The sequence below is a fragment of the Schistocerca serialis genome, chromosome 9 (genome assembly GCF_023864345.2).
Source record: "Schistocerca serialis cubense isolate TAMUIC-IGC-003099 chromosome 9, iqSchSeri2.2, whole genome shotgun sequence".
Classification (NCBI taxonomy): domain Eukaryota; kingdom Metazoa; phylum Arthropoda; class Insecta; order Orthoptera; family Acrididae; genus Schistocerca; species Schistocerca serialis.
The window spans coordinates 32,348,007-32,374,658 of NC_064646.1; the positions used below are offsets into that span (position 1 = coordinate 32,348,007).

Genomic DNA, 26,652 nt, shown 5'->3' on the forward strand with positions numbered 1-26,652 from the left:
ATTTAAATGTTAATGTTCTCTGTTGCTTTCTGCCTACATAATAAGATCACCATATCATCTTGCAGTTTAGCATTTCTTGTTTTTATCCATTTCACTTACGTGGCATGTGTTACATGTAAGTCATTGTGAATATTTTGTCCAAGTGCAAAGGAATTAATATTAACATGTCACCTTCATCAAACAACTAGTTGAATGATTTTTCTTCCTCCGTGTAGTTGACCTTCTTAGCAAGAAGTAAGTCTTCCTAAGCAATTATTTGTTATTTGTATCAAAAAATTTCCCATAAAAAAAGCCACACAGCAAGTACATACACACTAAACAGCAATTGAATGGGTGAAGATGATCATATTACAGCAAGATCTATATGTACTCTTATAATCTCTCAATTTTTGTGCAACCACCTAGTTAAAAAATATTTTCAGTGGTATTTTGGCTTGTTTATTGTCAAAAGTGGGTATGATTCATATTTTCATGACCCAAATGCAAGATGCATTTTCCCCAAAATTCAGCCATGAAAATCTGGGTTCATATTTTCATGACCCAAATGTAAGATGCATTTTCCCCAAAATTCAGCCATGAAAATCTAGGTGAGGCTTACGTGCACAACCATACAAATACTGATACATTTCTGCATCATAAAAGCTTCAACTGTAGTTCTCATTCCTTGGTTCAAATTGGAGCAATAATATCTCTAGTATCTGGAAACTAATTTTATATATGAAGTTACACATTTAACTGTTGATGTTTCATGTTGGAAGCGACTATTTTACACAACAGGACAATCACAGTTTTTTTCCAACTACAGAGTAAAATGAGGGCGTGCTGAAGAGTAGTGCCTCCACATTTTTGTGAAAACTCTTAAAGTTTTTTTTTAATAAAAGTAAGTCTATTAAAATTGTACTTCTTTGTTCCTTACATCTACATATATATTTCTAAACATAGTCACCCTGGTGATGAACACATTCCTCCCAACCACAGACCAGTTTGTTGATATCATCATTGTAGGGTGTTTGACTTTGTTAATAGACAGAGCCACAACCTCCTCACCTCTCCTTGCACCACTTCATCACTATTAAAAGGAAGTCCTCAAAGGGATTCTTTACACTTTGAACACAGAAGAAAATCAGTCGGGGTCAAGTCAAGACTGTATGGAGGATGATCGATGACAGTGAAGGCAAGGTGTCAGATTTTTGCTGAAGTCATTTCACTCATGCACGATCTGGCCTTGTCATGTTGAAGCAGGTGGTGCTCCATGGATGGACAAACTCCTCAAATATGAAACTCGGTTACAGCACACTGTTTCTCACACACTGACATAGTTACTTTACATTCCACTATGTTCCCTGCTGTCATTCAGAGCCCTTCAGCAGCAGAGGGCTGCAAATATACAGACTTGAAGAATAAAGATGTAGTAAGTTAATAACATGGGTTTTATTTAAAAAGCTTTAAGAGTTTTCACATTAAAAATTCTTATACATTACTTTTCAGCTTGCCCTCAGTCTTGACCAATGAGTAGCATCACCAAAAGAATATTATAAACAAACTCTGGAATTTGACACAGTCATGATGCAAAATTTAAACTTGTAGTTATTCATTACGTGAAGAGTGGAACTATTAGAGAAGCTGGAAAAAGTATGGTTTGGACACGTCTCATAAGCTACATTGAACAGCATTGGAGAATACGCTTCAAACTGCAACTTCATCAAGGAAATCCCACTGACTGTCGAAAGCAGGAAATACCTTGAATTTGAGGCTATGGTTCATTCCTCCATACAGGATAAAAGGAAACACAAGATACCTATCTCTGGAAAAATAATCTTCTTGAAGGTATCAGAAATTATGAAGACCTCGACTATATCATAAGCAGATTCTGTGGGAGTATTGACTGATGCTGTAGGGTTCATTTATAAAGTGGTCTGTTTATCTGTCAAGTTCTTCCTTATCAAAAAGACAGCCCGGAGATTTTACCAATAAACCTGTCAACTTCCAGAAGCATGTAATCCAAAGTCTGATGAGTAGCAGTGTAACTGCTTAGTGTTCAGTCATCTGCACTGTCTGCCTCATTGCTCTCTGTGTCATCTTCTGTGTCGCTATCCACCCTACAGAGCCTGTTATCATGCTGCATATTGTTTTGTCTTCTGTACGGTCATGTATGTGGGTATTCTTTGTGTGTTGCCTTTGAAATCTTGTCTGTTAGTGTATTTAACAGTGTCCATTCTGTTTTATTTCGTAGACATGTCATATAGTTGGTACTCAGCTTGTATTGTGTCCCTGAGGTGTCTCCAATTCTTGCAGAATAGGACTGTATGATCGGGAGATCCCATCTCCTCACATGTACAAATAGGTCTATGCATCAGACTCACACAGTTCAATTGCATGGGATAAGGTCCGTGTCGTGTTACAAAGTTAACCATGCTGCAGCTAAGTAGGCACGTTTTGTTACTGACCATTCCAATACATCCAGAAAGAATGTATGGACTCTCTGTACCTTATCACTTGTGCCTCACTCATTCTGCCAGGCTTCCATTCGCCAGAGTTTAAGCTGGCACTTGGTATTTAATGGTACACCGGTTATTTGGCTAACTTGGTCTAGTTTATCCATCTTTAACCAGTACCGTGCAGCCAGATATCTGATGGTGAAATCAATCAGGTAGACTCTGAGCACCATGCATAGTGCTTTGACTGATGTGGTGCTGAAAGCTCTCAATAGTCCACGATGGACACCTCTCTGCCCCACCTTGCCACCATTCTATTGGTGGCGAGAGTTAAACAATGTGCCATGTACTTGCGGCAAAACTGAGTAATGATTCAAAGAATGCACAGTGGTACATTCTGATTACTGGCAAGGGTAGTCTGTATTGCCCTGAATTTAGCCTTGTCGGTTTGTGTAGTATTTTTTCTGCCTTGTCTGTAGTTATTCTGATGTGTTCATGGAAGTTTAACTTTTTTTCTATGTATTCTCCTAGATAGCATGTTACAGTCATCCTGTGTTGAAGGATCCAGTTTCAATAGACCCTTCAATAGAGTATATGTTGTTTTGTGGCCTGCTATCTGGAGCTTGTTTGTTATGCACCACTTTGTGATTGTGTGAATGCTTCCTTTCCTAGGTGGGCTCTACTGTTTGCAGAAACTAATACCAATAGGTCGCCTGTGTAGGCAATAACTCCATCAGCCCTATTGTCCCCATCCACGAGTTCTAGGAGGGGTTCACTAGTGATGTCCCAGAAGATGGGTCCACAGATCGATCCCTGTGGGCATCCTTTGGTCATGCTCCTGATTATTATATAGGGAGTGGAGTACTTCCAATTGTCGGACCTCGCAAAGAGTGCTGCACACCACAGGTTGTCACAGGCACTGTGATGTCTATCATTATTGCTACTGCATATTTATTTGGTGTATTTTTAACAATTCCGAGTGCTTGATTAATTGTGTCATCAATGGATTTTCCCAGTCTAAAGCTGAATTGGTGGGGACTAAGGCTGTGGAGAGCTCTGTGGGCCTGCCGTCAGCTGCACAGCAGCTTCTCTTGAACCTTAGCCATTGTGTTTATAAGACATATTGGTCTGTCCACAGATCTTTGTATGATCACTGCATCTGAGGTTTTCCAGACTGTAGGCACCCTGCCTAGTCTTTAGGCATCATTAAGTACTTCGGTTAAATATGGGGTGATCTATGGCGACAGTGTTTTGAGTACCTCTGAATGGATGCCGCTTGGCCCCAGCACTTGTTTAGCTTTTAACTCTCTTATCCTACTGCAACATCTCCCTGAGCAAATAGACAGGTGATGTAATGACGGCAACCGTGTTGTATAGTGCATGTAGTTCGTCTTTCAGTGTTTTTTGTTGTGGTGTGTCTGCGTTCATGACATTTTCAGGTAGTAGTTTCTTCAGCAGGAATTGTACTGAACTCCTCCAGCCTCTTGTCTTTGTGCTGTCATCCTGCCTTAGTATACCTAATACTAGCGGGGTCTTATTTTTGTCTGTGAGTATCTTGTGTTTGCTCCCCAAACATTCTGTTGTGTGTGTGCAGGTGTGTGTGTGTGTGGGTGGGGAGGGGGGGGGGGTAGGCATTAATTGTTCCCAATGTTGCTTCCTGGTTTGTAGTAGTGTTTGTTTAAAAATGTCCTTCACTTGTCTATACGTCTATACACAGTGCAGAAATTTGAGTCTGTTTGTCTCTGTGAATCCACAGTTGTTGGTAGAGATTTCATTTCCCACTCACATCTCATTTTAGTCTCGTTTCTTTGTCTGTCCAGGGTGTAGTTTTCAGTTTCATGTATGATGCCTTGGTGTTGATTGTTCCTGTGCATATTGTATAATCTGTGTGCTCTGTAATCTATACTTCCTCTAATATTTTGTGAGTTGTGATTTTGTACTATTTGTTTTAGTTTATCCTACTCAGTGATACATAATATGTAGTGTTTTGTTGTCTGTTCCTGAGTGATGTTGATGTTTTGTGTTAATTTGAATGTTTTATGTTGTGGTGTAGTGAGTGCAAAAGCAACCATTCTCCCTGTGCTCCACCTGGGAATGAAATGAGAAGAAATCTTTGTGTGTGGCACAACAGGAAGTACCATCTGCCATATACTTCACAGTGGTTTGCAAGGAAGTATGTACAAGCAAAGTAAAAATATATAATGACAATTAATAATTTTTGAGAATATGTAGGACTTACACTTTCATTATTCACAGTTAATTTCTTGAAAGGAGATTCATGGAGTAAAATTAGAACAGCTGAGGTGCAAGCACTAATGATTTAACAACTGCTATAAATATGGAATTTTGAATCGATGTACTAAAACAGATATACCACTTAGAACGGAGAGGTGAAAAGTGCCTTTTTGCAAGTATAATAACAAATAACACACACTGCAGTGAGCAAAAATCCATTAGTACTCTAACTTAATTTTTTCATCAAGGAAATACTGTTTCTGAAACATTTTCACACAAAATGTTAGAACTGGTAACTTGGTCTACTATGGTCAATGTCATAAATCATTGCCTCCCCCCCTTTTTTTCTTTTTTATTACTGAAAAGTTATCTGTAATAAACTCAAATAGTGTTCAGAAGATATAACTTTCTCTAACAAAATAAAAAAGAAACTGTTTCCTTAAAATTTCATTGGAGATAAGTTAAAAGCATCTGTATACATATTACTAGTCCAGTTTAAAAGTTCTGATGGTAGCCCTGCCTATTTACACATATTTAGAGTATACACACAAAAAACAAACCACACTCACTACTGTACAAATAAGGGGTTCTGAAATTTCCTGTTTATCAGTCTGTCCAAGTGAGATGCTACAATTTAAATTTTCATTCACAGTTACCGAACTAATGTAGTAACATTCTGTTTTGCTGGAATCGTGTTCTGCTATATAACCACATAACAGTTGCCAACTCACTTGCAGAGGGCCTAGTTCAACAGCCTCATAGTGGAAGTGTGCACATTCATCCAGTTTGGGAAAGCGGGACCTGCCCTCCCCGGCCACACCTGCAGTCGCGCCAGTCAAATGCTGGATGCGAATGCTGCCACCTCGTGCAGATTCCATCTCTGTTGCAGCACACAGTCCACTCTGAAAGCAGAAACAAAAATTCAGTTTTATAATTCAGAGAAAAAGAGAATAAACACAAATGTACAAAATTGTCAGGTGCAATAGCAGAACTTTGAACAGAGATACGTCTAAAAAGTTAGAGCTGCATTTTTTGTGTGTGTGTGTGTGTGTGTGTGTGTGTGTGTGTGTGTGTGTGTGTGTGTGTGTGTGTGTGTGTGTGTGTGTGCGCGTGCGTGCGTGCGTGCGTGTTTGTGTGTATGGTGAGTGGCTACTTTCCTTCTCATTCCATTCCTGGATTTTCCATTGTTTGATAAAATAATTGAAGGTGAAGAAGCATTTATTGCACATATACATATCAATGGGCTGCAATCTGCTGGAAACAGCCATTTTTGTAAACAAATCACAGTCTCGATGCTAGTGATAGCTGTCACACACTCCATATTTTAGTCTAGAAAAGGCCTATTTTGGCCAAACCCGATGATCTACGATGTGTTTTGTTTATATTATGACAGAATCATTTTCTCCTTGCAGCACAAAGCCACTAGTCTGATACTGGAGCCAGTTTGGGTTTACATTTACCAATAAAAAACAAACAAAAAAAACCCAAAACAGCATTTTCTATCATGGAATAAAACTGTATAATTAACTGCAAAGGAAATCAAAAATATTGCTAAAATACAACTATTTAGTAAGTAAGCTAAAACATTCTTCATAAGTAATGCATACTACACAATTAAAAGTAAACTTAAAGGACTCGAGAGTAATTGGTAGCAATGAAAGGGGATAACTACAACATCCTGTCACATTTCAATACATTATCACAGTTTACTGCTGTCACAAGGAAATCATGTGTCCATGTTTTGTAACTCTAGTTCAAATATTTTCAAGATAACACGTGAGCTAATCAGCATATTTATAACACCAGTTGTAACTGTAATTTCAGCAAAAAGGTTTTTTCCCCAAAGTAGCAGTTTCTGGTCTAATTTTACTATGTTAAATTCACCCTGAGGAGGAATGAATAGCTTATATTAGATTATAGGTAGGATACCCTCCTAACTGCTTCTCTTTACTAGAGAATAACTTTGCTTGTTCAATGTCTCTGAATGTTCTCCATCACAATGGAATCTACAGAACATTATACACAACAGATTTTCATTGTGCTAGTGAAATATTACAGCGGTCCACCTTGAATTTCTTTTCACTGTATGAACTCACAAAATGGCACAAACGCATAAACTGCAATCTTCAAAGCACCTACAAGTGTCTCATATACAACACCTTTATACAGATAGAAGGAAACATAAATGATAATTTGAGGTGGGCCTTCAGGCATACTCAGATAGCCTAACGGCCAAGGCAGCTGCTCACTACAAACAAGAGATTCAGGTTAAAATCCTGGTCTGGTGTACATTATCATTTATCCTATTTGCTATACATCCTTTATCAATAATGGTACTTTTTACAGTACTAAACTGGGTGAAATGTCTCTTTTGATCTGTAAAGCAAACCTATCTGGGCATAATAATTAATAACTTAGAGAGACTAATTGTCTCAACAACCAAAAGAATTAATTCTGCCTTCTAATCAAATACTAAGTTATTTACACACACCACACAGAAACATGGAGGAGAGTGATAGGAAAAAAGGATATTATGGTTTAACATCGATCACTGACGAGATCATCATAGATTAAGCTAAATCTCAGATTTGGAAGTTCGCCGTACCCTTTGAAAGGAACCATCCCAACACTTGTCTTAAGGACTGAGGAAAATCATGGAAAACCTGAATCTCGATGACTGGGTGGAGATTTGAACCAACATCCTCCCAGTGTTTAACCACTGTACTACCTAGTGCTTAGTGACTGTGATCAGAACACACTTTAAAGTTTTTCTCATTAATCACTTAGCATCATGTTATGCATAATTTCTCAAAAATGACACAAGATCCATCATATGCAGAACTATTCATCACATAAAACACGTAACTTCTATATCACGACAGTAGAACAAACAAATGTCTTGAGTAAGGGTGCATGAGTCAGAACTATTGAAACACAACTTTTTTGTTTTAAATATGTTATTCTACAGTCAATAGAACAGGAACGGCTGGTCTAATTTCAATAGCCTTGACAGACCAGGAATGAAACTGCAAACTGTAAGACTTTTATTCTTACATTTGTAGCAACATACAACTTAATATCCTGGACAGAAGACTAGAATGTGAGTGCATGATTAATTGCAGCCAAGAATAGCAGGAATCTATATCATACAGAAAGTGGTATGTTCTTTAGTTTTTTCTGACCTGTGAACAAGTTCACCGAATCATTACAGGGCAATCTGTAGTTTAACACACAGCCTGAAACAGAGTGTTGCTTGATTTTTGTCAGACATACACAAAGCATTGTAAGGACTGAATATCTAGATTATGTGCCACAACAAAACCCTAGGACTCACCGGGGATCAAACACTGCATCTTTGGATTTTGTTATTTAATACTGGTAACTACAAATTAGCATCCTGAAGAAAAGCTGAGAAAGTGCGCAGGTTTCCAAGCAGAAGTAGTTCCAGGTCATGTTTGATGGAGCCATGGGATTACTGAACTGAGTACTTACAGCAATTCAGAGTCCTTCAGTCATCTCTTCAGAACTGACCAAGATTCCACTCTCATGATACGTATAACTAAACAAAAGTTAAATCTGTTCTCTGCTCCAAGGGCAGTTTGAAAACTGCACTGGTTTAGTATGTACAGTCTGGCTGGAGGTAGTATGCCACTGACTTCCTTTCACCTTAGAAATGGCTCTCAAATCAGTTACAGAGGGACCTATTATTTAACATGGACTTCGAATCATAGTGTAAACAGCATTTTTTACATAAAAAATTATTGATAGAGGTGAAAGATGTGTATGTGGCAGAAAAAATTCTAAATAAATAAGTGACATGTGGCTGCCAGCTTGGTGGTAATTGATTATGGGTCAATTTGAAATCTTGGTATCAGTATTGCTGCTTAACCCTCACAATATCAAGGGGGAGGACAGGGAGGTAAGGTGGAGGGTTTACCTTATGCTGACCTTTCGAAAATATTGTAATCTTGTCATGTACTTTATACTTCAAAATTCTGAAAAAAAATATTATTTTTAATAATTTTCTACACCAGATTCCATAATATTTGAAGTTTTCAGTCAAATGAAACCCCCAAAAGTTAAAACCTTGGTAGGGAATGTGACTTTTCGCAACAAATGTCATGTTCATATTTTCAAGTTCAGAACCCTTCTTACACCTCTGTGTGTATCTGTAAAAAGCACGTTGTGAATAAAACTAATTGACAATCAACAAAATCTGCACTTTTTAAATTTTTTTTGTTGTGGTCATAAAATACCGCTCCTCTCTGTGTACATATTGCGGAAAATGCATTGGTACTGCTAAATTGTTATAACAGATAATTTCAGTTTATGAACCCTACTTATACCCTACTACCTATTTAAAACAGATATTGTTAATAAAAGTCAACAACAATTAATGATTTATTTTAGAATTTTGTGTCCACCAGCACAACATAGCCCCCCCCCCCCTCCCCCCAACTCTCGGTAGTAAGAGTTATGGAAAATGTATACCATGAAGGGAGTTGTATATCCACACACAAAGTCTTCCTCTGTCTTGCCACGGAGTCCACAGTTGCTGCATAAGTTCTCTAAGTATTTTGAATCCATCTATGGAGTTATCAAGGAGGCACATTTATTCCAGCATGACTGTTTAGTCTTATTATTTTAAAACATCAACATTTGTCTTTAATCAAACGTATTTAGATTTATAACCAAACTATTTAGATTTATAACCAAACTTAATTGTTTTTGAACGACAATGACCTACCAAACTGGCTGTCTAAACTTAGATTACGACATCCTTTTATTTTGGCTATTTTTGTGTGTCATCCAGTGAGACTGAAATATTTAGATTAGTCAAATCTTGCACTGATCATACATTGTTAAAATGCAGTTGGGTGGGTGCACTTAAAAATGAAGAATATGACACCAAATGATAAGAAGCATTGTGTGTCATTTACTTCAGGGTGAGCACCACAGCCCCAATAAATGTGAATAATGAAATCCTTAGCACCAGGCCGTTATCTTAAAACAGTACTTTATAGAGTACTATTAGCTACTTTTGAGCTAAGTCGATTCTCAAACGTACAACAGATGCGGATAAACTGTCCTCGTAGTCTGTATAAAACAAAAGGCACTTGCCGAGCACAGTTGTGCGTAGCACGATCGTCAGTGTGAACACGATCTCTGAACAGCTATCTGCAAATCAGACACAGACAACGCCTGTATTAAGCATTTGAGAAGATCTCGTAACTAGCTGTTAGTGCATAATAAAGCACAAATGTAAAAAAACAGACTGGTGGAAACAATTTCAGCCTTCAGACTGAGTTTTAACAATGCCTGATCAATGAAACTTGACAGAATGAAGTATTCAGTCATAAAACCTAGCTAGCATTATAGAGATTTTAATGGATAATAAAATTAATTTGAAACATGAACTGAAATTGTATCTGCGTGACAACCACTTCTAGTCCATAGAATTTATGAACGTGTACTAAAATGATTCTGCAGACGTTTAAGATGGGGGGGGGGGGGGGGGGGGGGAGAGAGGAGGAGGGAGAGTTAGAAAGAGAAAGAGTGAGTGAGTGTGTGAGTGTGTGTGTGTGTGTGTGTGTGTGTGTGTGTGTGAGAGAGAGAGAGAGAGAGAGAGAGAGAGAGAGAGAGAGAGAGAGACTGAATATAGGTTAATACGGAACAAAGTCCCAGGCTGCGTTTTACTGTCTGTATGTGACACCTAATACGTGGAACTACTGTAGGGGGTTTTTGATTCGGTTTATACTGACAGACAGAACATTTCATGTGGAACGTTTGTGTATGAAGTTTATGGCCACTATGCCAGATAAGAGGCCTGGCCACTGACAATATTCGTGCAATGCTGGGGCGGATCACAATTTAATTATAAGTCGTTGCATGCGTGGAAAAATCCCTTAGGGAATCGTGTAAAGGACCAGTATTTCGCCACATTCCCTGGTGAGGTGTGTTCCACGTCACAGCTAGAGTACGTTCGTGGTGGTGTTCCGACCCAGACGACGGAGGGTGGGGTGCGTGGCGTACCGCGTAGCAGTCCCAGGCGGCATCCCGACAGGTGGCGAGGACGCGGCGCATGGGCCCGGCGGGCTCGTCGCATGCCCGCCGCCGCCGCCCCCGCGCCGCCCACGCCCGCCCCTGCCGCGCGCAGCAGCCGCCCTCGTAGCCCCAGATGCGCGCGCTGCCCAGGGGCAGGCAGCTCACCACATCCTCCACCGTCGCGGGCGTCGTCTCGCCGACACGGACACACCAGCCTCACCGCCACCGCCTCCCGCAGCAGACTCAGGCCCCCGAGCGGCGGTGACGCATCGGCGCGGGCCGCGTTGGGGTAGAGCAGGTGTGCGGCGCGCCCCAGTTCGCTGCCCCCTGCCGCACGCACGCACGCACGCACGCACGACTCGCAGTGCGCACCTACATCGCCTCGCCGACTACCCGACTATGCGCGCGCGGGACTAGGTGCTACCGACGCGGCTGCGGCTGCGGGCGCGAATATTCCAGCATCTGACAAACGAGCAGCGTGGCGGCGCAGCGGGACGAGGGTCCAGGCCGGGAGGAGGCGGCGGGCGGCGGGAGGCGGGCGCTCGGCATCGATCGGCTCCGGCTCCGGGAGGCGGGAGGCGGCAGCGGGAGCGGGAGCGGCGCCTGGGCGCCGGCTGCCAGGCAGCCCACCCTACACATCACGCTCTTTATCTGCCGCGCCCTTTCTCAAAAACTACTCTTCCCCCTAGGCTGTTCGATGCCCTGGAGGCTCACCCTTAAATCTCTTTGTTGTGATAAGCAAACAACTATTCACAGTATGACATTATACATGAGGTGACAAAAGTCGTGGGATGGCGGTAGAATCGCGTACACGAGGTATAAAAGGGCAGTGCATTGATGGAGTTGTCATCTGTACTGACGTGATTCGAGTGAAGAGGTTTCCGACGTGATTATAGCCGCACGACGACAATTAACAGACTTTGAACGCGGAATGGTACTTGGAGCTAAAGGCATGGGATATTGCATTTCGGGAATCGCTAGTGTTCCGAGATCCACAGTGTCAAGAGTGTGCCGAGAATACCGAATTTCAGGCATTACCTCTCACCACGGACTACGTAGGGACCAGCGGCCTTCACTTAACGTTGTTTCCGTAGAGTTGAAACTGCTAACAGACAAGCAACACTGCCTGAAATAGCCGCTGAAATCAGCGCGGGGCGCACGACGAAAGTAACCGTTGAAACGGTGCTGCGGAATTTGGCGTTAATGAGCTACGGCAGTGGGGGGCCGAAGCGAGCGCCTTGCTAACAGCACGATATCGCCTGCGGCGCCTCCCCTGGGATCGGTTGCAACCTAGACTACAGCAAAACCGTCGTCTGGTCAGACGAGTCCCGGTTTCAGTTGGTAAGAGGTGATGGTACGGTTCGAGTGTGGCGCAGAGCCCACGGAGCCGTGGACTCAAACTGTTGCCAACAAGGCACTGTCCCAAGTTGGTGGTAGCTCCATAATGGTGTGGGCCGTGTTTGCATGGAATGCGCACCGGGTATTCTGGTCCAACTGAACCTATCATTGATTAGAAATGGCGATGTTCAGCTACTCGGAGAACATTTGCAGCCATTCGTGGACTTCTACATCTACATCCACACATATACTCCGCTAGCCACCAAGTGGTGTGTGGCGGAGGGCACAATTCGCGCCAAGGTCATATTTCCCTCCTCTGTTCCACTCGCGGATCGCGCGAGGGAAAAACGACTGTCTGAACGCCTCAGTACGAGCTCTTATTTCCCTTATCTTTGAATGATGATCATTACGCGATTTGAAAGTTGGTGGTAATAATTTATGCTCTACATCCTCGCTGAAGATTTGATTTCGGAATTTCGTGAGCAGCCCCTTCTGTTTATCGCGTCGTCTATCTGCAAGTGTGTCCCTCTTCAAACTTTCTATGAGATTTGTTACGCTCTCGCGATGGCTAAATGTACCAGTCACGAATCTTGCCGCTCTTCTTTGGACCTTCTCAATCTCTTGAATCACACCCAACTGGTAAGGGTCCCATTCAGACGAAAAACAAGACTGGACGACCTAACGTATTGTAAGCTATTTCCTTTGTTGAAGGACTGCATCGCTTCAGGATTCTACCAATAAACCGCAATCTAGAGTTCGCCTTACCCATTACTTCTGTAATCTGATCATTCCATTTCAGATCATTTCGAATAGTTACACCAAGATACTTGACTGATGTTACCGCTTCCAAAGACAGATCATTTATTTTGTACTCATGCATTAATGGGGATTTTCGCCTTGTTATACGCAGTAGGTTACACTTACTAATACTGAGAGATAACTGCCGCTCATTACACCACGCATTTATTTTCCTCAAATCCTCATTGATTTGTTCACAACTTTCGTGTGACACTACTTTCCTGTAGACAACAGCATCATCGGCAAACAGTCTAAGACCACTGTCAATACCATCAACCAGATCGTTTATGTAAATCGTAAAAAGCAGAGGACCTATTGCGCTGCCCTGGGGCACACCTGAAGTTACTCTTGTTTCTGTTGAAGTTACCCCGTTCAGGACGGCATACTGCTCCTTGTCTGTTAAAAAACTTTCTATCCAACCGCATATGTCATTGGATAGACCGTAAGCGCGCACTTTTTGTAGAAAGCGACAGCAAAATATGTTCCATGATTCTACAACAAATGGATGTCAGTGAAATTGGCCGGTAATTATGTACATCCGATTTCCTACCCTTTTTATAAATTGCTATGACCTGGGCCTTCTTCTAGTCCCGTGGAACTTCCCGCCGTTACAATGATCTCTGATAGATGACGGATAAGAATGGTGCTATGTTTGTAGCATGGTCAACATAAAATCTTACGTGGATACCGTCTGGGCCATATGCCTTTCTGGCGTCTAAGGATCTTAACTGTTTTACAATCCTGGATACACTAAACACTATGTCAGCCATACTTTCGTTTGTTCGATAATTGAAAGGGGGGATGCTGCTGCAGTCCTCTATCGTAAATGAGTTTTGGAAAGCTAGGTTTAGAATTTCGGCCTTCTGTTTATCATCATCAGTTACATTACCCGTACTGTCACCAAGAGAAGGTATTGAATTATTTGTAGCGTTCATAGATTTTACGTACGACCAAAATTTTTTGGGGTTATTTTTAGAATCTGCAGATAAAATATTGCTTTCAAATTCGGTAAAAGAGTCTCTCATTGTCCTTTTGACGGCTGCTTTCATTTCGCAATATTTCTGTTTGTCAGCGGGGCAGTGACTACGTTTAAAACGACTGTGCAAAATTCTCTGCTTTCTCAGCAATATGTTTGTTGTACCAAGGTGGATCCTTAAAAAGATCAGATCTGTTTGTCGCCAAGATTAATATGTTCCCATCTCGAGTTGGTTTTCTAACCAATTGCTCAAGGTTGTATGTTGAGAGCGCTCCTAGAATAACTTCACACGAATCTATGCTTCTGCCCCTTGTGATAAACGTGTAATTTTCCCAGTCAAGGATGCTAGATTAAAGTCTCCACCTATAACTAACGGATAATTTGGATATCTACTTCCTATGTACTCAAGACTTTCCCTGAAACGTTCTGCGACGTTTGTTGCGGATGCTGGTGGTCTATAAAAACATTCTAATACAATGGACAATCCTTGTCCAATTCACAGCTTTATCCAGACTATTTCACAGTCCGACGCAGTATCGATCTCAACTGCGTTTAAACAGTTTTTAACTGCAATGAAAACTCCACCTCCCATAGAGGATCAGTCCAATCCTTCCCAAACATTGTCCAATCAGAGTTCAAAATTTCACTATTTTTTATGTCTGGTTTCAACCAGCTTTCGGTACCTAATACAATATTGGCACTGCTACTGTTTATTTCGGAGATTAACTCGGGGGTCTTGCTACAGACACTTTGACAATTTACTAACATGAGATTAAGCATATTTAAATCCTCCGGAATGACCTCACGTTCCCAAAAAAATTGGGATTTTTATAGATGACAATGGGCGGAGTCACTACGCCACAGCTGTTCCCCATTGGTCTGAACAACATTCCGCACTGTTAAAGAGAATGGTTTGTCCATCCAGACCGCCTGACATGAATCTCATCGAACTCTTATGGGACATAATCGAGAGATCAGTTCGTGCACATAATTCTGCACCGGCAACACTTTCGCAATTATGGACGGCTACAGGGGCAGCATGGCTCAATATTTTTACACGGGACTTCAAACGACTTTTTGAGTCCACGTCAAATCGAGTTACTGCACAACGCCGGGCAAAAGGACGTCCGACACATTAGAAGGTATCCCGTGACTTTCCTCAACTCACTGTTTTTATCCACAATGGATTAACGCATATCGTCACTGTGTCACGAGAAATTTGAATTGACAGGTTCTCGATAGCGCCGAGTGTCCTAGACGCAATATTTCAAGAACCAATATTAAGAACCCCTACGTATCGCTACCGTAGGGCACCGTGAAGACAATATTAGACCAATTACAGCACGGTCAGAAGCATTCAAGCAGTCATTCTTCCCGCGCTCCGTACGTTAGAGGAACGGGAAGATACCCTAATACGTGGTACAGTACATGGGTAGTACCCTCTGCCATGCACTTTACAGTACTTCGCATGGTATGGATGTAGATGTTTATTACCCATAAATAGAGTTACAATCTACCAAAACTACGGTTCGGGTGTTTCGGTACAGTACATAAATGACGTAGTACGTAGTAGCATTATCGGCAGTATTGGTAGCACTGGTAGAAAGAAACATAAATGAATGTGTGAGAGAAAAAGTGGGAACTGACGACTTCTCCTTGTTTGTCTGTCTTGCACATTATTAGAACCACACATCATTCAGTGTTAGTCCATTGCGTACTTTATATCGTTATAAGTGATAAAAATTAGTCGATCGCCTAATTTCTGCGCTTTTATGTAACCAAAGCAATTACTTCTGACGCAAGAACTGTTTACATTCACAAACATAAAAAAGTCTTTATAATTATTATTACCACTTTATACTCAACAGAACAGTCTTCATTATGCTCAAACGCAAGGGTTTCCTGTTATTATTAATACAGACGAAAGTTGTTTATGAATAACGGAAAGAAGTTTTATGTAAGTTCGACGAAGTATTGAAGCGATGTTTGATATCCTTTTGTTATGTGTTTTTTTTAAGTTTGACCCTCTTTTTGCGTTATCTTGTGCTATATGACAAATCTGTATTTTTTTTAAAATTTTTACTACAACAAACCTCTTGTTTCACGTTACAAATCAACAATTTTCGATTGAAATCTGAATTAAACATTGACAACTCCAATTTTGCAGATTGGAGGTTAATGGCCGATTATACATCCTCAATCACTTTGTAGACGGTTCACGGCTTCCGGTTTCTAGGGGAATCTATTATGCCACTGACAGAAGACATTAAAAAAAGCGAAAGATATGACGCACAGCCGGATAGGTATATAACACACCAAACGTACAAGAAGCACATATATGACCGTAACTGACAAAGCCTACTAAAAACTACCATACTCTACCCTTACTTAGAACAGGTTACAGTAGCTTACAACTCTACTGCTACAGAATTTGCATCAACCATTCACTATTCACGTACACACATTTATTTCATTGCCCACTATTAGTTTCGGACGTTTTACCCCGAATCTATGGAATGTACATTTTGTTTATTTAAAGAAAAAAAGGCAGGTCTAATATTTTCTGCTTCAAAACCGTGGCTACACAAACCACTCTAACAACAGTTTGCATATCTTTGACGTGCGAGCACAATACGAAGTAATTGACAGGAAACAAAAGTAAGAATCGAGTTACGCAATTATTATCGATATAGTGCGTTCGTTTTTGTGCATTATGCCTACGACATTTAGTAATCTGCAAATGCTGCAAACGTTGTCGAACTGTTCGTGCAGATGGTTGTTGTCCTGCAAACGTCCCCATCTGTTGACTCGGGGATCGAGACGTGGCTGCACGATCCGTTACAGCCGTGCGGATAAGATGCCTGTCATCTCGACTGCTAGTGTGATACGAGGCCGTTGGGATCCAGCACAGCGTTCCGTATTACCTTCCTGAACCCACCGATTCCATATTCTGCTAACAGTCATTGGATCTCGACCAACGGGAGCAGCAATGTCGCGATACGATAAACCGCAATCGCCATAGGCTACAATCCGACCTTTATCAAAGTCGGAAACGTGACGGTGCGCATTTCTCCTCCTTTCACGAGGCATCACAACAACGTTTCACCAGGCAACGCAGGTCAACTGCTGTTTGTGTATGAGAAACCTGTTGGAAACTTTCCTCATGTCAGCACGTTGTAGGTGTCGCCACCGGCGCCAACCTTGTGTGAATGCTCTGGAAAGCTGATCATTTGCAGATCACAGCATCTTCTTCCTGTCGCTTAAATTTCGCGTCTGTAGCACTTCATCTTCGTGGAGTAGCAATTTTTAAGGCCAGTAGTGTAGATGCTATTTTCAAAGCTACGTGTAGCGCCACCACCTATCAGAACTTCATGAATTCTCAGGGACTGAAGTAGGAATATATCGCCATGTCCCGCAACAAATTCAGCATTTTTTCAAAGAAATTAGCCGAGACAAAAAAGGTGTTGTATTACTTATTGAACGCCCCTCCTACTTACATGCGCTGACGTGTTGACGACGTTCACGATTAATCTTGAAATTGATGTGCAGAGCTATATACCTACATCTATAACGTCGATCAGTTGTAGAATTTTGGAATACGTATTATGTTCGGGTATAATGACTTTTCTGGAGACTAGAAATCTACTCTGTAGGAATCAGCATGGGTTTCGAAAAAGACGGTCGTGTGAAACCCAGCTCGCGCTATTCGTCCACGAGACTCAGAGGACCATAGATACGGGTTCACAGATAGATGCCGTGTTTCTTGACTTCCGCAAGGCGTTCGATACAGTTCCTCACAGTCGTTTAATGAACAAAGTAAGAGCATATGGACTATCAGACCAACTGTGTGACTGGATTGAAGAGTTCCTAGATAACAGAACGCAGCATGTCATTCTCAATTGAGAGAAAAAAATGGTTCAAATGGCTCTGAGCACTATGGGACTTAACATCTATGGTCATCAGTCCCCTAGATCAATGGAGAGAAGTCTTCCGAAGTAAGAGTTATTTCAGGTGTGCCGCAGGGGAGTGTCATAGGACCGCTGCTATTCACAATATACATAAATGACCTTGTGGATGACATCGGAAGTTCAATGAGGCTTTTTGCAGATGATGCTGTGGTGTATCGAGAGGTTGTAACAATGGAAAATTGTACTGAAACTCAGGAGGATCTGCAGCGAACTGAAGCATGGTGCAGGGAATGGCAATTGAATCTCAATGTAGACAAGTGTAATGTGCTGCGAATACATAGAAAGATAGATCCCTTATCATCTAGCTACAAAATAGCAGGTCAGCAGCTGGAAGCAAATAATTCCATAAATTATCTGGGAGTACGCATTAGGAGTGATTTAAAATGGAATGATCATTTAAAGTTGATCGTTGGTAAAGCAGATGCCAGACTGAGATTCATTGGAAGAATCCTAAGGAAATGCAATCTGAAAACAAATGTAGTAGGTTACAGTACGCTTATTCGCCCACTGCTAGAATATTGCTCAGCAGTGTGGGATCTGTACCAGATAGGGTTGATAGAAGAGATAGAGAAGATCCAACGGAGAACAGCGCGCTTCGTTACAGGATCATTTAGTAATCGCGAAAGCGTTACGGAGATGATAGATAAACTCCAGTGGAAGACTCTGCAGGAGAGACGATCAGTAGCTCGGTACGGGCTTTTGTTAAAGTTTCGAGAACATACCTTCGCCGAGGAGTCAAGCAGTATATTGCTCCCACCTACGTATATCTCGCGAAGAGACCATCAGGATAAAATCAGAGAGATTAGAGCCCACACAGAAGCATACCGACAATCCTTCTTTCCAAGAACAATACGAGAGGGGAATAGGAGGGAGAACCGATAGAGGTACTCAAGGTACCTTCCGCCACACACCGTCAGGTGGCTTGCGGAGTATGGATGTAGATGTAGAATACTATCGGGTTCATTCTCTCTCTGTTACGGACATTATCTTGCATATATCTGCATTTAATAATCGCTGCCATTCATTATACAATGCGGAAATGTTGACCAAGTCTTTCTGTATTTTCTTACAATCGTCCAACGATGATACTTTACTCCGCACAACAACAGCACTGCCAGCGAACAATCTCTAAGTGTTGCTGATCCTATGTGATAAGGTCTACGGTCCCTTGGCGCTGTGAGAAACTGAAAATTCTAAGTCAATGCGACCAAAAGATACTGCCATGCATGTCAAATATTTTATACTCGCAAAATCACTCAGCAAAACCTATAGAGTATTCTCTGCGTTTAGAACCATGATACTTAGCAAGATGTACGAGCTCATAGTACAATGAAAGGAAAAAAAAATCCGAAAACTGTAAATTTCTAATTGTATCACACGAAAAAAAAATTGTCATTTGTTTTCAGATTCTCTGTCCTTTCCTCAGGAACGGGTACACGTAACAATTTGAAATTTATGTCACATACTATGGTTTATGATCCCTCTGTGGTGTTATAAACGTTAGCTTCGAAGTCAGTCAAAAGACACGGCCATTTGAGTCATATTTTGACACTCCCAAACTCACTCATTAAAGTCAATAGGATGCATCCCGTTGACCTAGAATCAAGAGAATTTTGCAATTAGCAAGGTTTCACTCCACAAGTACAGAAAAAAATCAGAAAATTGTTAATTTGTAATTGTATCACATGAACAAAATATTTCCTTTGGCATTTGTTATCCGGCTGCAAACTTGAAACTAGAGTACTGGCCATTAAAATTGCTACACCACGAAGATGACGTGCTACAGATGCCATATTTAACCGACAGGAAGAAGATGCTGTGATATGCAAATGATTAGCTTTTCAGAGAATTCACATTCAAGCACCTACAACGTGCTGACATGACGAAAGTTTCCAACCGATTTCTCATACACAAACAGCAGTTGACCGGCGTTGCCTGGTGAAACGTTGTTGTGATGCCTCGTGTAAGGAGGAGAAATGCGTACCATCACGTTTCAGACTTTGAGCAAGGTCGGATTGTAGCCTATGGCGATTGCGGTTTATCGTATCGCGACATTGCTGCTCGCGTTGGTCGAGACCCAATGACTGTTAGCAGAATATAGAATCGGTGGGTTCAGGAGGGTAATACGGAACGCCGTGCTGGATCCCAACGGCCTCGTATCACTAGTAGTCGAGATGACAGGCATCTTATCCGCATGGCTGTAACGGATCGTGCAGCCACGTCTCGATCCCTGAGTCAACAGATGGAGACGTTTGCAAGACAACAACCATCTGCACGAACAGTTTGACGACGGCTCCGATTATACTCGACGCTGCATCACAGACAGGAGCGCCTGCGATAGTGTACTCAACGACGAACCTGGGTGCACGAATGGCAAAACGTCATTTTTTCGAATGAATCCAGATTCTGTTTGCAGCATCATGATGGTCGCATCCGTGTTTGGCGACATCACGGTGAACGCACATTGGAAGCGTGTATTCGTCATCGGCATACTGGCGTATCACCCGGCGTGATGGTATGGGGTGCCATTGGTTACACGCCTCTGTCACCTCTTGTTCGCATTGACGGCACTTTGAACAGTGGACGTTACATTTCAGATGTGTTACGACCCGTGGCTCTACCCTTCATTAGATCCCTGCGAAACCCTTCATTTCAGCAGGATAATGCACGATCGCATGTTGTATGTCCTGTACGGGCCTTTCTGGATACAGAAAATGTTCGACTGCTGCCCTGGCCAGCACATTCTCCAGATCTCTCACCAACTGAAAACGTCTGGTCAATGGTGGCCGAGCAACTGGCTCGTCACAATACGCCAGTCAGTACTCTTGATGAACTGTGGTATCGTGTTGACGCAGCATGGGTAGCTGTACCTGGACACGCCATCCAAGCTATGTTTCACTCAATGCCCAATCGTATCAAGGCCGTTATTACGGCCAGAGGTGGTTGTTCTGGGTACTGATTTCTCAGGATCTATGCACCCAAATTGCGTGAAAATGTAATCACATGTCCGTTCTAGTATAGTATATTTTCCAATGAATACACGTTTATCATCTGCATTTCTTCTTGGTGTAACAATTTTAATGGCCAGTAGTGTAAAACATTCTCCAAAGTCTTGCAATCCCCGAGATCGAAGTCTAGTCAGTGTCGATGTCGATAACAGGCAAGAATTGTAGAGATTCTCGTTTCCCGGAGTGGATGAACAGTCTACACTCGTAGTTTACTTCGTACGTAACCCGAGTCCCAGTCGCGACCCGCCATTTATAGTCAAAAGAAGTGACCTGTTGGGTTTTCCAGTCTAGCAGGACATGTAATGGGAACCCCGTCAGGAACTGGTTCCTTGTTCGTTTTAAGTGGTTTTAATTGTTATTCAGTACCGTGGGTGCCAATAACAATATCTCTCATTTGTGAATCTGTGCGGTGGTCAAACATTGACACGATAGTATCCTGACGCGTAAATCCGTTTTTATTTTTAAAAATTTTTTGTTTGTTTGTTAAATACGATGTTTAACATTTCTACTTTCTGTCTGCTGTCATAAGCTTCAAAACACGACGGATCCACGAGGGACTGAATGGAAGATTTGGACCCATTCATTGACTTTATATATGAGCGGAATTTCCTACGATTTTCTGATAGATCTTTCGCCAGGAGCTGACTGCGAAAATAATTGTAAGCTATAGAGTTAGTTAGTTACATGTCCGATAGATCATATTCGCGGTAAGTATTATGGTGTGAAACTTGTCAAGGTGTTGTTAGGGAGAAACATCTTACTCTACATCTGAAAACGCTTCTGCTGTCTGTTATATATTGTAGTCCCGTGGACTGTCGAAGAGTTTTATACCTGCGTATTTTGCCCCTTTCTGTTGGGAAGTTAGACTCGTTGAAGGGTAACGCAGATCACGAATTCCTTGTACCCAATCGAGGAGTTACCCAATAAACTTACTCCGCAACATATCAGTGAGTGAAATTATGTTTACTTTCCGACTTCTACATCCCCAAAGTTGTCAATTATTGTTATGCAAAGGTAACCGAACCTAAACCTTGTAGCAGTTATCATCAATAAATACAACTAATAATTTACATTTATATACCCTGTTTATTATTTCCTAATTGTAATTACGTTAATAAGAGGTGGGATATTTTCGTCAGTATAAACTCGAGCAGGCCTTAGTGGCCGTGCGGTTCTAGGCGCTACAATCTGCAGCCGAGCGACCGCTCCGGTCAAGGGTTAGAATCCTGCCTCGGGCATGGATGTGTGTGATGTCCTTAGGTTAGTTAGGTTTAATTAGTTCTAAGTTCTAGGCGACTGATGACCTCAGAAGTTAAGTCGCATACTGCTCAGAGCCATTTGAACCATTTTTTAATAAACTCGATGAAGTGCATTTTTCAAAGTTTCAAGCAAGCCCATTTGTGTAAAACCAATCAGTAACTCCCACAAAGCACGTTTTACTATTATCTCTGTTGATGCTACTTTGATCGGCTTCCCAACTACGCTTGTTAACTCGCCTCCGTGGCCGAGGTTGAAACGCACGCTTGTGCGGTGGCACTAGACCCCGAGGTAAGCTGCTTCGAACCCTGGTGACGAATAAAGCTTTCCGTGCCAATATTTGGCCTGCAAGCGGAGGAAACGTGGTGGCATAAACTTGGTGATCACCAGCACGTCGAGTAAATACCAAACCTCTCCCGCATTACACAGTAGATGATGCTATTTGCGTGGAGTGCACTACGTGCCGCACCGGGTTTCACCCTCTCCCTTCTCTCATCATCATCATCATCATCATACAAAACACACACACACACACACACACACACACACACACACACACACACACACACACACATACACACTAAATACATGTAGTATTACAAATATAGTAATGGAGCATGTTCCAAATAAATAAATAAACTAACTATGCTTGTTACCATTCGCAAACAGGATTAATTCTGTCTCTTGATTGAAATATTATAGTAGATCATTAGCATAAAGCAAGCACAGTAGAGGTCCAATGACAGATGCCTGTGGGAATGCTATTGCTATTTATCTCCATGCAGATGTGATGCACTTCTCTGTATCACTCTAACAGCCTTGTTAACTTTCTGCACTCTGATTCTCAAATAAGAACTAAATTGGGCACGCGCTGAATTATGCATTCGATAAAAACTTTTACTTCCTTAACAGTGTATTAAGGTTGACACAATCGAATGCCTTCGATTAGACGCAGAAGATACCACCTGATAATATTTTATCACATAAGATTCTTTGTGCTCAGTAGATGTGCAAAGAACTGACCCAGTACAGTGGCCCTTCTGAAATCTAAACTTTTACTAAGTGTCCCAACATTCTTCAAGTGGGTGACAACCCTACAGTTCATCAGCTTCTCGAAAATTTTAGACAAACGAAGGAAGGAATATTACGGTTTAACGACCCGTCAACATCGACATCATTACAAATGCATTTACTTATTTAATCTTCAAAATTACGGCCTATATATGAAAATCTAAAATAGGTCATACAAATAACATTTCGTTGGGTAGTAATAAGTTATGTATCACTTATTTATTCCTAATAATTTTTAAAATATTAAAACTAATTCTACTACTACAAAACTACATAAAACTCTTAACCAGTTACTCAACTATTAATACTACCGTAAGCAGTACAGAACCTGTTCTCTATTTGTTCATTTATTTTGGCGCATTTAATTGTAAACGGTTGTTTCCGCTACTGGACATGCTGGGCGTTTACGTTTTGAAGTCGACACTTCCATGATCACTTAAACCAGCGCAATGCAGATTCTTGGGACACTTTCATTCGGTGGTCGCCGACCTCGGTTATCGTCTCTCCATCTTTATTTATTTATTTATTTATTGTTCCGTGGGACCAAACTAAGGAGAAGTCTCCATGGTCATGGAACGAGTCAATACATGAAATTATAACACGACATTAGAAACAGATAAAATGAAATATAAAAAAACATATTCAGGCGACAAGTCGTAAGTTTAAATAAGGAAAATCAACAATGTAACACTAGAATTTGCTTAATTTTTTAGCTCTTCCAGGAGCTCCTCGACAGAATAGAAGCAGTGAGCCATGAGGAAACTCTTCAGTTTAGACTTAAAAGAGTTTGGGCTACTGCTAAGATTTTTGAGTTCTTGTGGTAGCTTATTGAAAATGGATGCAGCAGAATACTGCACTCCTTTCTGCACAAGAGTCAAGGAAGTTCATTCCACATGCAGATATGATTTCTGCCTAGTATTAACTGAGTGAAAACTGCTAACTCTTGGGAATAGGCTACTATTGCTAACAACAAACGACATCAAAGAAAATATATTCTGTGAGGGCAATGTCAGAATTCCCAGACTATTGAATAGGGGTCGACAAGAGGTTCTCGAACTTACACCACATATAGCTCGAACAGCCCGTTTTTGAGCCAAAAATACCCTTTTCGAATCAGAAGAATTAGCCCAAAAAATAATACCATACGACATAAGCCTATGAAAATATGCGAAGTAGACTACTTTTCGTGTTGAAGTGTCACTTGTTTCAGATACTGTTCTAATGGTAAATAAAGCAGCATTTAGTTTCTGAACAAGATCCTGGACGTGGGCTTTCCACAACAACTTACTATCTATCCGATCGCCTAGGAACTTGAACTTTTCCGTCTCGCTTATAATATGCCCATTCTGTCTGATCAAAATATCGGTTCTTTTTGAATTGTGAGTTAGAAACTGTTAAAACTGAGTCTTACTGCGATTTAGCATCAAATTATTTTCCACAAGCCTCGAACTTATTTCATTAACTACATTATTTGATACTGTCTCAATATTACACACAAGATCCTTCACTACGAAGCTGGTGTTATCAGCAAACAGAAATATTTTTGAATCACCTGTAATACTAGAAGGCATATCATTTACATAAATAAGAAACAGTAGTGGCCCCAGCACCGACCCTTGGGGAACGCCCCACTTAACAGTGCCCCATTGGGACTGAACATCACTACCACTCTCAATATTGCGGAGAATTACCTTCTGCTTTCTGTTCTTAAAGTAAGAGGCGAACCAATTGTAAGCTACTCCCCTTACTCCATAATCGTCCAACTTCTGCAGTAATATTTTGTGGTCAGCACAGTCAAAAGCCTTCGTTAAATCAAAGAGAACACCTAGCGTTCGCAACCTTTTATTTAATCCGTCCAAAACCTCACAGAGAAAAGAGAATATAGCATTTTCAATTGTTAAACCATTTCTAAAACCAAACTGAACATTTGACAGCAAATTATGTGAATTTAAATGCTCCAGTAATCTTGTATATACAACCTTCTCGATAACTTTAGCAAACACCGATGGCATAGAAATAGGTCTAAAATTGTCAGCATTATCCCTGTCTCCCTTTTTATAAAGTGGCTTCACTACCGAGTACTTAAATCGGTCAGGAAACCGACCACTCCTAAAGGAAAAGTTACAGATATGGCTAAGTACTGGGCTAACATACATAGAACAATACTTCAGTATTCTGCTAGATACCCCGTCATATCCATGAGAGTTCTTGGTCTTTAGTGATTTAATTATTAACTCAATCTCCCTCTTGTCAGTATCCTGGAGGAGCATTTCAGGTAGCAGTCTCGGAACACTTTTTTCTAAGAGCGCTATATGATTCCTGGTTGGAACTAGTTTTCTATTTAGTTCACCTGCTACATTCAGAAAGTGATTATTAAATACTGTACATATATGCCACTTATCAGTAACACGGACATTCCCAATACGCACTGATTCTATATCCTCGACCTGTCTCTGCAGACCAGCCTCTTCCTTTACGACTGACCATATGGTTTTATTTTATCCTGAGACTTAGATATTCTATCTGCATACCACATACTTTTTGCCTTCCTAATAACATTTTTAAGCACCTTACAATACTGTTTGTAATGGGCTGCTGCATTTAGATTTTGAGTGTTTCTAACGTTTTGATATAGATGCCACTTTGTTCTACAAGATATTCTTACCCCTCTAGTCAGCCACCCAGGCTAGTACCCTGTTTTGAACGTTCCAACGGAAAGCAACTTTCAAAGAGCATGAGAAAAGTCTTGAGAAAAGTATTATATTTATCGTCCACTGTATCAGCTCTATAAACATCTTGCCACTCTTGTTCCTTGACAAGGTTTACAAAGGTCTCTACAGCAACTGGATCAGCTTTCCTAAACAGTTGATGACTATATTTAACACGTGTTGCAGCACAAAAATCTTTTAGAGTTAAAATTTGTGCGTCATGATCTGAAAGGCCATTCACCTTTTTGCTAACAGAATGCCCTTCTAGTAAAGAGGAATGTACAAAAATGTTGTCTATGGTTGCTCTACTCTTCCCTTGCACTCTCGTTGGAAAGAATACGGTTTGCATAAGATTATATGAACTAAGGAGGTCTACCAGCATCCTCTTCCTTGCACAATCACTCATACAATTAATATTGAAGTCACCACATATAACTAACTTTTTGTATTTCCTATAAAGTAAACCAAGAACCTCCTCTAGCTTTAACAAAAATGTTGTGAAATCGGAGTCTGGGGATCTATAAATAACAACAGTTAGAAGTTTAGCTCTATTAAATTTATCCACACCTGCACAACATTCAAACACCTTTCCAGCGCAGTACTTTGAAACATCAATTGACTCAAATGGGCTGCCGTTTTTCACATACATGGCTACTCCCCCAATCCGCAAAGATCTCCTACAAAAGCTGCCAGCCAACCTGTATCCTGGTAAAGGAAGCCTCTGAATTACCTCCTTATTTAAGAAGTGTTCAGATATACCAATAATTTCAGAGTCAACATCTATAAGCAGTTCACTACCTGTAATACCTTGTA

The 26,652-nt window shown here is 41.1% G+C and overlaps 1 protein-coding gene across 1 annotated transcript in view; it reads right to left on the bottom strand.

The window, feature by feature from the left end:
- Positions 1-26,652, bottom strand: part of LOC126419299 (GTPase-activating protein CdGAPr) — a 478,818-nt gene that overhangs the window by 108,614 nt on the left and 343,552 nt on the right. Inside the window, exon 2 of the mRNA XM_050086473.1 lies at positions 5,402-5,572. Coding sequence (XP_049942430.1) covers positions 5,402-5,572 — 171 coding nt within the window. The remainder of the gene's footprint in view (positions 1-5,401; positions 5,573-26,652) is intronic.